Source organism: Martes martes (assembly GCF_963455335.1).
Source record: "Martes martes genome assembly, chromosome: 5".
Taxonomy (NCBI): domain Eukaryota; kingdom Metazoa; phylum Chordata; class Mammalia; order Carnivora; family Mustelidae; genus Martes; species Martes martes.
In genome coordinates, this window is record NC_137892.1 from 22,645,577 (window position 1) to 22,660,428 (window position 14,852).

The following is a 14,852-nucleotide window of genomic DNA, read 5'->3' on the forward strand; positions in this document are numbered from 1 at the left end:
GTTAAAGCAGCAGTAGAAAACCAACATGTGGCCTAATTCACGAGGTAATTTTCCAGAAGCTAGTGCCTCCAAACAACTTAGAACAATGGAGTAAGCACTCAATAAATGGTTAACATCCTCCTCAAAGATGTAATAAAGATATGAATAATTCTACAAGATGGCGTCAGCAACAATGCAATGACCTATATGGAACCATCTTCAAAGGACTTGACTTTCTGCGTGAGTTTCTGGAGATCATCAATTCCAAGACTATGACAGGTACTCCTAAAATGACTGCCTGAAGTAGCAGCAGCAAACTCAAATACACGTAAGCCGTCTTCGCAGGTAACATCACAGGGGAAACCAGCAAGCTGGGCCAGATGGGAGGTGGCCCTACTGGAAGGGGCAGATCTGAGCCCAGCTCACGGACACCAATGAAGATGCAATGCAGCGACTTCAAATTTCCAAGAAGCTAGAAATCTACACGTTGTTCTATGAAATCTCTTTTTAGGTTGGGAACCAATTCCCATTGAAACACAGACAGACCCACGCCTAATTTTCAGGCCAAACTGCTCACGTTGGTCAATCACACGGAGGCCAGAGCCCCTTGGCTTCATACCCCCTGGGCATTTAGTGAACATATGTGAAGCATGAAAAGGTAAGCTGTGTTGAATGCTTTTTTTTTTTTTTTGGCTCTCTCACCACCTTACCTCATAAAAGTATCTTTTGCAGTGTTGACACCCCACCAAAGTCTAAGAAAGTATGAATTAAATGAAATTCCGATCATGTTAAACAGAAAGACAACTTGGAACTGTATTCAAATCCAGTTTTATTAAAATTATTTGGCAATGTTAGTGGCAGTACAAAGTCTTTGACTAGGACCACTGGACACATTAGACATGAATCTGTGTTTTTGGTTTGGCCTGGGTTTAGGGGCACGGGGACTTTCCTAAAATCTTCTGGCCTCCCTTTCATTACTAAATGGCAAAGTGCCTTGAGTTTCTCTGTCTACTATATCCTGCTACTTAGTGGACAGGAATTTGTCAAGTAAGAATGAAAAAATAAAATCCATAGATTCAAAAAATTCTCTGCAAATACTAAGAACACACAAAGAATACAAAAGACGCCTACATTTAGTCCTCCAAGGAACAAGGCAAGCATCTGATGTCTGTGGTTTCTGGTTTTTATTTATTGCTAATTACAATTCAGAGACCAAAGGGTTTCCAAAAGCTGTAAAAACCTTCATTGAATTGATGATAGTCATTGACATCCCTCCCCCATATGGTTCCACTGAATTCAGAGGATAAAACCAGGAGAGCACTTGCACTGGCCTTTAAAATTACGAGCCTGTTTTGTATTTAATGGGGTTTTTCTTCTGCAGTAGCTTGGGGCACTATCTGCTCGCTCAGTGCTTGACAATTAGCATCTGCCTTGCAGGAGATCTAAGTATTGGCTTCGTAAAGTGTATTACTGGACAGCAGCTGCTGGAGGCGTTCCTGTCCAGGGTAAAACTTTTAGCAGACCTTAAGCTTAAACCTTAGAGGATTGTGGTACTCCTTAGTTGTTCTCCAGGGATCCCGAAGCTGTCTGCAAGAGACAAAGAAAGTTGCGTCAGAATCTTTACATGAGAACTTTCAGCCCTTTCCTAAGGAGTCCTTGCTTTTCTAGAGGTATATGAAAACCTGGCTTTGACAGGGAAGCCCTGGTGTTTTGTTCCTGTGATAAGACTATCTCTGAGAGATCGGAATGCAGACAATGAGGCTGGGCAATCACCTGAGAAAATTCTGCTCTCGCTTCCCTTCGAGGCAGTACTTTAAGATTTGTTTAGGATCGTTTCCAGTATCGGTTTTCAAGCATTGTCTATTTCTGGACAGTCTCATTATGAATTTGAAACTGTTCCCCTGAATGGCCGAAGTATTTCGGCAGTGGGCGAAGACTGGCCATACCAGACCACTGTTGGTTGCCTGATTTTTTTTTTTTTTTTTTTGCCTGATTATTTTTAAGAGGAAACATGTGGGGAACAAATTACCAGAGTCTCCTCTCACTGATTTGTGGTCTACACAGTATCACTACTCCAAGAAAAAGCAACTTGGCAATCAAAACAGGTGTGTGTCTGTATCATCAGAATAGGGCCCTGACTTTGGGAAAGTTAACTATGGGAGTGATTTGTGTTGTCCTAGTTCACAGGCAAGCCCGTGATCATTAAGTCACAGCAGGAGCTGTTAACATCAAATAATAGTTTTTATTCTTATTTCTCTTAAGAAATGAGGAAACATTTTCTTCAGGAATGAGCATACATTTTTAAGTTCCTCCATGCATAACTCTTTGCATCGAATTTACGTTGTTAAAGAATATATAAATGGAAAAAAAATAAAGAATATATAAATGGAAAATATCCTCTCCCAAGTTAAAGAAAAAGAATTAGGATACGAGGGCCCCCTCCCCCACGTTAAGATTCATCCCACTCTTCATTTTAACAATACTTAACCACGAGACATTCGAATAGTATCTGGAACAAAATAAAGCAATGTGTACAGTGTCATGTCACCGACCCACAAAGCACTTAATCCTAGGAGAAAGAACTTCTACTTACAAATGGAGTCCTGATTCCAAATTTGCTGTGGAATGTCATGGTGACTTTATTTTTATGTCCTGTTCTTTGATCAAAGGCATGGCACGTATCGAACGGTGGACTGTACAAGTGAAGGCTCACGGCAGGTTCCGTGTGGCTAATGTTCTCGACTCGATGTAAGCCAATGGAATCTACACAAGACCCCAAAAGGAGAAGCGGATGAAGGAGCTTAGACGACTGACAGGTGCCGATAAAAGTTTTTTGTTAACCACCTGAGAGCATAAATCAATCTGCTACAGACAGCAGTTACTTCAAAGGGACTTTCCAATTAAAGACCGTAAGCACTGTGCCCTCTACTCTCTCTTGAAAGAAACCCCCCTACAATTGTATTAGAACAATTTTCAAAGGGCATCAGTCCACCAAGACCAAAACACCACCACCACCACCACCACCACCAATGGGGAAAGAGCCAACATCAATAAAAGTTTAAGAGCCTGAAAGTAGATGAATCGCTTGGCAAGGACAGAAAGCTAATCCTGAGCTGTCCATGGGAAGAGCCAAAAATTAACCTGACCGCTATCTTGATATCACATCTTTATCTGTGTACAACAGCTCAGGGATTGGCAACACAGGTGCTTCTGGAAACGGGGATGAAGATGGGGTGAAAAATCCAGGAAGTGGTTCAAGGATTATCCAGAACTGGTTCAAAACTCAAATCCCTTTTACTATTTCTTTCCCTCATTTCCCTCGAGTATAAGTCCGAGATCTATACTCTAGAAAGAGTCTAATACATGAACTCAGGACCGGCAGACACCAGGTAAAAAACAAGTGACTTTAACAGGTGATCATTTACCTACTGAATGGTTAAGATCCCTGCTTTCTTCCCCACTTAGCTGCCAGAATGCTGCCAGACAGGATTCCTCCCTGCCCCCTACCAGACAGGAGATGGGAAGCACCTTCTCAGGGAATCTGATCGGCTCCAGGACAAAGCTTTTCAAGATGTCTCCATCGGTTGTTCCTCAAGGAGAAAGGTCTGCCAGATTATCCTAGAGGGAGTCTAGCTGACACACACCACCCATGTTAACTTTTTTTTTTTTGTCCTGAGTTTTCAAGTATTAGCATACAGCCAAGGCCACCAGACAACTGAGCAGGGCCTCTAGTAGTAAAGACAGGGGCTAGAGCACCACGCCCCCTCAAAATACAGACCCCTGAATCAGACACTGCTCGGGAGAAGACTTAAAAAAAAAGCAACTTTATGATTAATATCCTCACAGAAGAGATGAGAAAACAGGCTCCTTGTTAAAGGAGCTTTCAGAAAATAGAAAGGAATATCTGAGAAATAAAAACCTGAATAGAAAGGCTTAAAGAAAAACCGAGGAAGCTGGAAAAGACTCCGAGAACAAAGGGACAAAAACAGAAAACAGGAAAGAAAAAAAAAAAATCAGACGACTAGTTCAGGAGGTTTCCTATCTGAGCAATGAGAGGTTCAGGAACAGAACCAAAACCCCCAAACCCCACAAAACCCCAAAGAAATAACTTGAGAATATTTTCTTGAATAGAAGGATGCAGATTTCCAGAATGAAAGGACCCACAGACTACCCAACACAATGAATGAAAGTCATGAATCAAGAGAGAGGACTGTAACACTGGGGATAGGAAAAGATACCAAAAGGTAACATTCCAAAGTTTCTAGAAAGAAAACAAAATTTCACAGAAAGAATCAAGGAACAGAATGGCACCAGGCTTTCAAAAAGAAGACTGGAAATGAAAAGTCAAGGGATTAGCTTCATAGCCCTGAGAGAAGATCCGAGGTCCTAATTCCACACCCAGCTAACTTGTAGACCATGTTATGGGGATGGAATAGACATTTTTAGATACACGAGGTCTCAAAAACGTACTTTCCATGAACCCTTTCTCATAGAGCTAATGAAGATATCCTTCACCAAAATAAGAGCAAGAACCAAGAATGAAGCAGACAAGAGATCAGGAAAAAATGGGGATCAGCAATGGGAGGGAACGAAGGGAAAGCCTGCACAATGGGAGGGGACCTCAGGAACGGCAGGTGAGCCCTGGGTGAGAGACTGACCAATTCACACTCAAGCTAAGGGCCCTGGAGGAGAGGAAGGAAGGGGCGGGGAGGGGAAGGAGGGAAGACCAAATACTCAAAAATATGTTGAGAAAAAATTTCTAGTTAGGAGACAGTTTGAGGAATAATCAAGGAAGGAATTGTGTTAATTGGTGTAGTCAAGGGAGGCACCAAATTCTGATTTATGTTTCATGATCTGGCTCCGTGAGCTGGCGTAAGACAACAGCAAAGCCTAGAAGGCGAAGATTGAAGTTCTATCCCAGCTATAGTTAGACCACCTTCCAACCACTCACAACTTCTGGGATCTTTAGATGTTTTCCTCATTTCCCCAAATGGGACGTTAATTCTCAAAGGCAGACTCTTTGGTTCTATAGCTTACTGCTCATAACAGACTGGCTTAGGCACAATTCTGAACCTAGGTTCCACATTCTGAAGAGATGGCCGCCCTTATATAAACTGTTTGTTTCTCCAACTGCAAGCTGCACAATCCTGCAGGCATAGACCCCACACAGCCACCATCCTTTAGAGAAGCCCCTGAAACTCCTGCCTGATACCTACGGTTAATAATCCCAGCATCCATCCATCCATCCACCCATCCATCCAGTCACACATCCGTCCATCTTTGTTTGCCTCCTTTCCTTTACGCCTATGGTGTACCATCTCTCACAAAAACCTTGGACATTTCTTGGAGATGATCTGTGGATGCCAATTTGGTCCAGGCATGTCTACCATTTGCCTTTACATTATTTAATTTGATTTCCTCGCCCCAATTTCCCTTTTCCTCCACCCTATGCTGCACACCACTATGGAATCCATCAAGATATTCCCAATAAAATTCTACGGCCTTAAGCCAGCTCTTACTTTCAGCTGGTTTTGGAGGCCCAGGCCCTGATCTCACTCTACTCTCTTCCCACTCCTGTCCAAGCCCATTCTCCCTTCTTCTCTCTAGTGAGAACATTCCAGAACTTTTCATTCTTTGCAAAGACTGTGCCTTCCCTTCCCGCACGTTCTTCCCTGTACTTGAAACATCATTCCCAGCATCAGTACCCATCTGTACTCCTCCTGCATCTGTAAAAAAATCAAAGGCTGAACTTTGAGGCTTTTGATCTTATGGGCTATTAGTCTAGAAAAATATTTAGTTTATCCCCACCCCCCATATTTTACCGATTGGCAAAATTTCCCATAGAAATCAGAATTTCCCACTTTGGTAGAAAAGAATTTGAACCGTGTGGCTGGGACTAAGTGGCCGTCACTAACCGCCTTGGACAGTGTGGCCTGCACACACCAGTACCCCACAGCCTTACTCCTGGCCTGTATTGCACCTGCTTGGCTCCTGCAGGTTTTGTACTGAAGACCCTTGAAAAAAGCTTACCTCCTCTTTAAGACCTAATCTAGTTTCATAAAGACTCTAGGACTCTAGCTGAAAGCCTTTCTGGCCTTATTGGGCAACAAAATCTTTCTAGGAAATTTGGTGTGCCTAATATATACAGCAACCCTCAAATAAAAGCTTCCTGCCACATAGGAAATGGACACCTTTGTGTTTTGTGAATGGGGGAGAAAACTTCCCATACTATCTGACCTTTGTAATTGGCTTACATTCTTTTCTTTTCTTAAGATTTATTCGTTTGACAGAGAAAGAGAGAGTGTGCACGCACAAGCAGGGGAAGCAGGGAGGGAGATGGAAAAGCAGGCTCCACACTGAGCAGAGATCCCGACGTGGGGCTCAATCCCAGGACCCTGAGGTCATGACCTGAGCTGAAGGCAGACACAAAACTGACCGAGCCATGCAGGCGCCCCAGTGGCTTACATTCTTAAACTAATGAATAAATTGAGGCCAAGTATCACAACTAATACGGGACTTTAAGATTTAAGAGGAAAGTTGCGTGGCCAGGAAAAAAGTCTTTATGGTATTTTGTTTTACATCAGTGGGATGGCATTCCAATTAAGAGTATGGGCTTGGGAATCAAATGGCTTGAGTTCAAATGCTGCCCGGCACATAAAAGCTGACTGATCTCAGACAAGTTATTTATTGTTCCTATATGTTGGCAATCTCATCCATAAACGGGAATCAAAAATGATCTCCAGTCATTTTTAGCAGGCTTTGTGGAAAGTTACTATCCCCTTTAGAAATACAGATATTAATCACAGCCTCTTCTGAAAAGCATCTGGCTCTCCCAGATGGCATTTAGGAGGAAGAATGAATTCTTGGTAGGAGATCTATAAATCACTACTAAATAATGTGCTCTGTAAAGATTCCCTTGAGAACATGCTTTTAGGGTATGCTGTATGCATATTACAAAAACAGGGATGAGCCAGCATTCCTAATCATTTCCAGAACATTTCCTTACATCTTCTAACACAGAGACTAATATTTCCAACCTGGCCTCACTCCCTAAGAATCACCTTTTTGGGTGCCTGGCTGGCTTAGTTGGTAGAGCATGACACTCTTGACCTTGGGGTTGTGGGTTCAAGCCCCATAAAATCTTAAAAAATAAAAAGAAGAAGAATCTACTTTTGTACATTCATATTCAATGCTAACTGTCCTCAGACTTGGCAGGAAACAACTTGTCAGCGGGCTCCAATCTACGGGCTCCGGCTTGTACTTTGAGTAAGTGATCCTAACTCAGATGCAAAGCTTTAAAAAACAAACAAACAAACAAACAAACAAACAAAATCTACTGCTGGGGCACCTGGGTAGCTCAGTGGGTTAAAGCCTCTGCCTTTAGCTCAGGTCATGATCATGATCCCAGGGTCCTGGGATCGAGCCCTGAGTTGGGCTCTCTGCTCAGTGGGGAGCCTGCTTCCCCGCCTCTCTCTGCCTGCCTCTCTGCCTAATAAATAAATAAAATCTTAAAAAAAAAACAACCAACCTACTGCTTTTAGATCATTTTCTAAGAATCTGGAACCATGACTCCATGAACCCAATTCTGCAGTGTTTCAGAAGGGAGTTGAAGGAGTTCCCCCTTGCCCTTTGAAAAAGGTAATCGATTGTTACCATTGATGTAGGCACACTGGTTTTCTCTCAAGATTCTTTCAGACTTCTTGATCATCTCGTTGGATTTTTTGTCAGGCCAGGCAAATAAGGTCTCCTTCAGGTTTCCCTGTAGCATCTTCAGAAAGCAGTGGGAGTCAGTGTGATCATGGATACTGCTACACATAGACAAGAAAACAATGGAACTCAGTGGATAGTCCAGCCCCCAGGGCCACATAACACTCTGCCCATAGCTTACCGCTGCAGCATACGGTCAAGAGCGCAGGTCACAGACCATTTCAGCTGGCTTTGCAAATACCATCAATTTGTAATTAACAGCGTTCAGGGCAACATGTAACATACTAGGTCTTCCATATCAGTGCATATATGCAGGGCAATTTGGATGCATAACCGAAGTACAGAACAGTCTATTTTTAAAAAGCGGGTTTGTAATACTTTGATAACAGAAACATAAAACCTGCCACCTTTTATCTTCTGCCAAGACGTAGCTTTCAAGAACTCAATTAAGCTGAGCCACAACTCAATTATGAAACTTCAGAGAAATTGGAGAAAGGATAAAGATAATCATCTCTCATAATTGCATCATACTGGTAAGATCACTTAACATAGAGTGTTTTTTTGCCCCCCCCCCATCCCCAGGCCTTTTCTATTATCTCCTCCCTTTGGGGGACAAAAGGCATGTGTATGTGTATTAACACCCAGAGGTTTCACTGCAATCATGCCAATATTTTGTAGATTCAGAGCCACCTGTGATTAATTCCCAACAATGGAGGGAGAAAGAAAGTACCCTGCATCTGCAGGAAGCATTTATTCACATAACCTTAGAGTAATAAAAGGTATGAACCAATATGTTATATGTTATTAGCTTTTATCTTCTATGTTGAATGCATAAAACCATAAGAACTCATCTCCTAAATCCATAGAGGCTAGTCCTCTTTCTTTTTTTTTTTTTTTGAAGATTTTATTTATTTACTTGAGAGAGAAAGAGAGTGAGAGAGAGCATGAGAGGGGAGAAGGTCAGAGGGAGAAGCAGACTCCCCATGGAGCTGGGAGCCCAATGCGGGACTCCATCTGGGAGAGTCTGGGATCATGACCTGAGCGGAAGGAAGTCGCTTAACCAAGTGAGCCACCCAGGCGCCCAAGCCTAGTCCTACTCTCGACATAATCTGCTTTCAAAAAATATGGAGAGAATGAACGCAAACAAGGCCATTCCCTATGAGTAAAGTCCTCTATAGACCTAACTCCGCCCAAATCTCATCACTGCAGGTCTCCTCTCTCCCATCAAAAACGGGTCTGCAAGTATTGTTTTTACCATTCTCAAAGCTGCCTAGCCCTCTACATAAAAAAACTAAAAAGGATGAAAAAGGGCAAAGACAGTAAACAATTAACTTAAAGTAGCAAGAGATTTTCTGAATTTGTGAATTGCTTTTCTAGGTCCAAATGTGGACACTGGGTCTTTGGTCCCGCAACCGTTTATGGACTTCAAAGCACCACCAAGGTCAAGTTTCAGCAAAATTCCATATACATTTTACTCCACAGAAGACACAGAGAGAGATATTAAGTTAAACTGGTTACTTACCTCCTTTGATTTACTACTCATTTGGGGGGCTGGTTTTGATATACGTGGTATATGCCTAAACCCCTTCTGTTAATTCCCAGGAGAATTTTTGTTGGGACATTTTGGAGAAACAACTGTAAGGTGAGATTTGTTAATGCTCCCAAACTTGTGGCCATTCTGGCACTGTCCTTTTCTTGGGCTGGAACAGATGATCTACTAAGGATTTGCAAATGAGTAACTGTATTACCTGCCATGTCCTTCACCCCAGCATAGAATCATTAGATTGAATTTTCCATTTCCTTCATCCACAAGATTTCGAGTATACCTGAAAGGAAGGTATTCAGAAGTTTGAATCTAGTCGATGAAATGTGCACTGGGAAAAAGAAGTACGTCACAAAGTATGGCTCACTGACAAGTTAACACTTCTACCTCTACACGACTTGTAAATGTGGTTCTACCATTAGAAAAATACAGGGCAAATGAAAACAAGTCATTTTTCCACAGCTCACTTTGGACATTTTTGTAGTTTGTATTACCATGTTTGTAACTGTTCTGTTTTAATTAATCGCACCAAAAAGGTTAACAGGAAAAAAAAAAAGCAAATTCCTTAATTTTCCTCCTGACAGCCTCAAACTGATAAAAACAGTAAGTTTCTTAAAGAGGTATTTACAAGGTGCATTTACTAGGCAAGAATGTTGCTATTGTCTTTTTTTCCCCCTCCCTGTAGCTAAACCAGAATGTTAGAAACAAGGTTTCATTAAATAGCTGTTTCTAGAATTCTCCTTAGTCTCTGTCCTAGCCCAGACACAAACCACATTCAAAAGCACTCATAATGAAAATTCCTCCACAAATAGGGTGGGGATTGACTTAAGTACACAACAAATGAAATTCCGCAAGGAAATAAGTAACACTGAAACCTCTTCCAGGAGAAACCAGTAATTGGCCACAAAAAAATCCCAGATGTAAACAACCACAAGCACACCATCAGAAAAACAAAACAAACAAACCAATTCTAAAGTTTCTCTTGGCTAAAGAGGTACCATCCACACCAACTAATTAGCAAAGTCTGATAATTATGACATTCACTTAGATTTTTTAAGACAAGGAATCTTTATCCCATAGTTGGGGGAGTGTTTGATCACAGGATCATCTGTTCATGTATATCCCGAATGCCCGTTCCTCCCCTTTCCTCCCCAAGCAGGAGGCCAGGTGCTGGCCAAGCAGGGTCAGCAACGGAGAGTGGATTAGTTAAATGCTTTTTAGATGTCAGTCATCCTTATTGGGTAGCCCTTGATGACCTAGCAAGGGGCTGTGCACACTGCCTCTGATTCCCAATAAACTCCGCTTTGGTGTCAGGATACTCATTCTCCCTCTACCAGTCTTGGGGTCACCTCCGCCGTTGCCTCTTTGGGGCTCTTTCCAGAGAATTCGCCATCTGCCTCACACTAGAACATATTCCGTCTTGGTTTTTCTTTCTCTTTCTTTTCTTTCTTTCTTTTTTTCTTTCTTTCTTTCTTTCAAGACTGTATTTATTTACTTGTCAGAGAGAGAGAGAAGAGAGAGCGAGCGCAAGCAAGCTCGCACAAGCAGGCAGAGAGGCAGGCAGAGGCAGAGACAGAAGCAGGCTCCCCACTGAGCAAGGAACCCCATGTAGGACTCGATCCCAGGACCCCTGGATCACAACTCGAGCCAAAGGCAGCGGCTTAACCAACTGAGCCACCCAGGTGTTGTCCCCTGTCTTGGTTTTTCTGCACTGGTTTTCCCAAGGTCAGAGATCAGAATCCTTCGCAGTGCTGGGACATCTATTCTGTGCAAAAAAAATTCTACCAAAGTGATTTGCACTCTCCTACATCTCTCCCTCCACGCTGCCCCAAGTGCCCACCCAGGGCTGCATCATCTTCCTTAGTTGCACCTCTGGATACCTGTGCAATAGATCAACACGAATGTGTGCATTTCAGCTGATCCTGAGCCTGGTAGTCAAGAGGAATTCAAAGCCCCTGGAAATGCCCTTGTTCCAAAGATTAAGAGCCCGAGCCTACTGCTGTTGGTGAATTTCACTTGGTCAGTATCTAGACTTAGAGCAAACTACCATGACACCAGGGATCTTCGGAAAGGTTAGCGGTCCTTTAGAGTGAGGGCTCGGAATAATGATGCTAATTTGAATCTCGGAGCTACCTGATCGAAGTCTGACCCAGTGCAGGTGCTCCAACCTTTTTATTGCCTACCTTCCCCATCTGTAAAACAGGGATACGAATTGTACCTATCTCACAGAGCTGTCATGATAAATGAGTTAATACACCAGGAAAGTGACTGGAAGGGGACCTGTGCCAGAGTTAGACCTCATTTAGAGCTCCCGGCAAAATGAGAAAGTGCACTCTTGTAGCCTTATTGGCAGCCACAGAAAGATAGGAACCAAAGGAATTTCCTGGAGCCACTTCCAAGGGCAAAATGCGATCTTAAGCAAGCTTCGCTTTATTTCAAATCCTTAAGTGCAGAAAAAACAGCCGCTGCCTACAAACATACTACCTATGTTTAGGTAAGGTAACTAAAAGGAACTGCTCCCAAGGAAAATAATCTCGGTTGATTCTTATCTTTCAGGTATTTTCCTCTGCCCAGCCTCAGCCCAACCAACCACAAAGGCTGAATCGCTAGCAGCCCTTGGGAAAGAAACCCTCACCACTCGGGGCGGGGGGTGGGGGGTGGGGAATGGGATCAGGTTTTATTTCTGGCGCTGGAGGATTGGTAGAGATTCATTTTTATTTATATCACCAAGCCAGAGCTGCAAAGGACCAGCTCTCTAGCACAAGTGGGAAGCCGGGGTCTTTACAATTTACACTCCAGAGCCTCAGAACTAAGGACAGGAGAGCGCATATTGCTTGGGGCTCAAAGGGAAGCAGTCCTTGCATTCGCAACCCTGATAGTGGGTTGAAAATAACCCCACAGTCCGGCAAGTTAAATGGGCTTGGGAGGGGCAGCAGGAGCTGAAAAACAGCAGCACACAACCCCACGACGCTCTTTTCTAGTGGCAAGAACGCCTGCTGGCAGGTGCCCCGCTGCGGGAGGCCAGCTGATGGAGAACTGGCTCGGGGGACTGTGTCCTCCACCCTCACCCCCTTTCTCGGGATGGCTGATGGAGTTCTCTCCGGGGAGTACGCTCCATCTGTCCCCCAGGGGCGGCGGGCCGCGTACAGCCTGGGCGCTGGGGGCCTCCGGGGTTTCCCTGCACCGCGGCGCCTGGGGCAGGCGCCCCAGCGGGACGAAGAGCACAGCTCCCGAGTGGAGGTTCGGAAGCGTCCAGGTGGACCGGCGAGAAGAGAACAAAACAGTCTGCAGCCGTGCGGTGGCCTCCGCATCCGGGCAGCCCCGCGGCTGGAGGGCGAGAAGGCGCAGCACTGGGATGCGGGCGAGGCGGGCTGGCGGCGGACGCAGGGCGGCCCCCTCCTCCCCCACTGCCCGTTCCTGCTCCGACTCGCAGCCCGCGCCGCCGGGCTTCGGACACCCGCGCCCCAGCTCCCGCGGCCAAGGTTAGGGCGCGCCCACCTGTACTGGTCGAACTTGGCGTACGCTGCCCACTCGGCCGGGTCGCTCTCGTAGGCTTCCATGACGGCCTGCACCTCCTCCACGTTGACCTCCTCGCCCGCGAAGAGCTGGTGCAGGAGGCGGGTCAGATCCTCCAGGCTCCGCGGCTTGAGCACCTCGGTCTGCTCCATCCCTCGCGGCGCTGGCGGCGCGCGCTGCTCTCTGCAGGCTGCGGTGCGGGCGCTGAGCGCAGGGGAGCTGGGGGCGAGGGAGCTTAGCTGCGGGCTGGACAGCTGCACGCACACACACACAACCCCCAAACCGAGTGTCCGAGACTAAACAGCTCCCCGACCCCCCAGCAGGGAAGAGGATCCGAGCTAGCAAAGCAACACGCCGTGCGCCCAAACCAGGACCGAATCTGCTGGGTTCGGCGGCCCCGGCCCTTTTTAAGCTCTCGGAGTCGGCGGGACTGTACCAACGGCCCTCGGAGGGTGGGGAGAGGCGGGGAGCGACCCGGGGACCGTGGCGGGGGCGGCGGGAGGGTGCGGACAAGGTCCACGCGCGCCGCCCCGAACCCCCCCGCCCGCGGCACCGCGGCGCTCCCGGGGGGCCCTGGCTCAGCGTCCCCTCCTGCTCGGTGGGCTGCGCGCGGTCCCCCGCCCACCTCGGCGCGGCTCGTTGTGTCCGCCCATCCCGGCCCTCTCCGCCCGCGCCCCCCGCCCCCCGACGCCGCCGCGGTTCTCGACGCGAGGACGAAGACCGAAGGGGGTCGGGGGAAGGCTGGGGGGCTGGGGGGACGCTGACGAGGGGGGAAGGCGACCCAACCTTCCAAATAGAGCTGAGGAATCGTGAGTTGCTTGCGAAGGTTGACGACGGAGTCCACTCCCTGGCTGGAGAGCTACTGTGTCGTCGACTGAAAAGTCTCCATAACATGCTCCAGGCTGGGTGGAAAAGCAAAACAAAAAGAAGTGGAAGTCTTTCTTGGGGGGAAAAAAACCCCAAACCTAAATGTATTGTACCGAAAATGTATGTTCACAAAGGACACTTGGGTCTTGAGCAAGTCTAGGGAGACGACGGAAGGCCAGGGACCCCTCTTCGATTTTAAAATCAAACAATTCCTTTAAAATCTCTTCGGTGCAAAGACCGGATGGATCATGGATGGCGCCTAAAGCAGTTAATTTAAAGGTTCTAACTGGACTACTAAAATCAAATCGAAGCGTGCACTTGAACGAGCCTACTGTTGAGGGAAACGTGTTTCTGTGCTGTGCAGGGCGCTCAGCCCGCTTTCGGAACGACACGACTTGAGTGTGAATGAAAATAAGTGTGAGGGACAGATTCATTCCTTCTCATTACAAACGGACCCAGGGAATAATTCGGATTTAAGGCCTAAATTTCTGCAAGACTGGTCTTTCCCTGCCCCCCTACCCCCATTTTGCTTCACTGTATGTGTGTCTCTATATTTAAATTTACTTGTGCCATGTAGTAAGTGCCCTAAAGTTATATTTTAAACATCAGTGTTTAAACTGTTTACACTGTAAATATTAACAATATTGTTAGGGAGTAAAAATGACGGTTGGATCACCATTGTTCAGAAAGAAGTGGAAAGCACCTCAGAAGCCAATTTTTTGTGATACAGGTTGCTGAGAGGTGGTTAATTTCATGTACTCTGGGGCAGAGTACTTTGTACATGCTTTTTATTGTTTACTCGAATTTTTTTTGTTGTGTTTTCTGTTGAGTCTCTTAATTACTTCGTTTTAGCTATCCTAATCTGCTTTCACTGGCTCTTCTTCTTGACCCTCAAAAAATTCAAGAATCTTACCTAATATAGCCGTATTCACGCATTCATATTCATTGCCTCTCTTCTCTACATCTTCCCACAAACACAATTTCATTGGTTGTTTCTATGTGGATGATATACTGAGACTAGTTCTATTTAACATAGTTTGGCACCTGAAATACAACATATTTGAAACTCCTTTCAAGCCATGCTTTTTAACTCCTGAAGATTCTATTTCTTCTGCAGTGAGGCTACCTAGGCTCAAAAACCACATCCATCACCGTCAGCCCCTTTCCTTGCTTCATTCTCAAACCCTTCTACCAAATGCCACATTTTATACCTCCGTATCTTTTATGATTTCCTGCCTTT

General features: G+C 45.5%; 1 protein-coding gene across 1 annotated transcript; it reads right to left on the reverse strand.

The window, feature by feature from the left end:
* Positions 1 to 791: 791 nt before the first annotated feature.
* Positions 792 to 13,126, reverse strand: CDO1 (cysteine dioxygenase type 1). The gene is made up of 5 exons (XM_080803659.1): positions 12,728 to 13,126; positions 9,435 to 9,512; positions 7,633 to 7,787; positions 2,573 to 2,742; positions 792 to 1,566 (listed from the first exon to the last, which is right to left on the reverse strand). Exons 1-5 carry the CDS (start codon positions 12,895 to 12,897, stop codon positions 1,537 to 1,539), a joined length of 603 nt encoding a protein of 200 aa, XP_080659785.1. The 5' UTR covers positions 12,898 to 13,126; the 3' UTR covers positions 792 to 1,536.
* Between the last annotated feature and the right edge of the window lie 1,726 nt (positions 13,127 to 14,852).

Excerpts from the sequence above, each read along its gene's own strand:
- CDO1 (XM_080803659.1), bottom strand. The coding sequence starts at position 12,897 with ATGGAGCAGACCGAGGTGCTCAAGCCGCGGAGCCTGGAGGATCTGACC. Across the intron at positions 2,743-7,632 it reads CCAGTGTGCCTACATCAATG|ATTCCATTGGCTTACATCGA; the intron begins GTAACAATCGAT and ends GGTCTTGTGTAG. Across the intron at positions 1,567-2,572 it reads TTGGAATCAGGACTCCATTT|ACAGCTTCGGGATCCCTGGA; the intron begins GTAAGTAGAAGT and ends TGTCTCTTGCAG.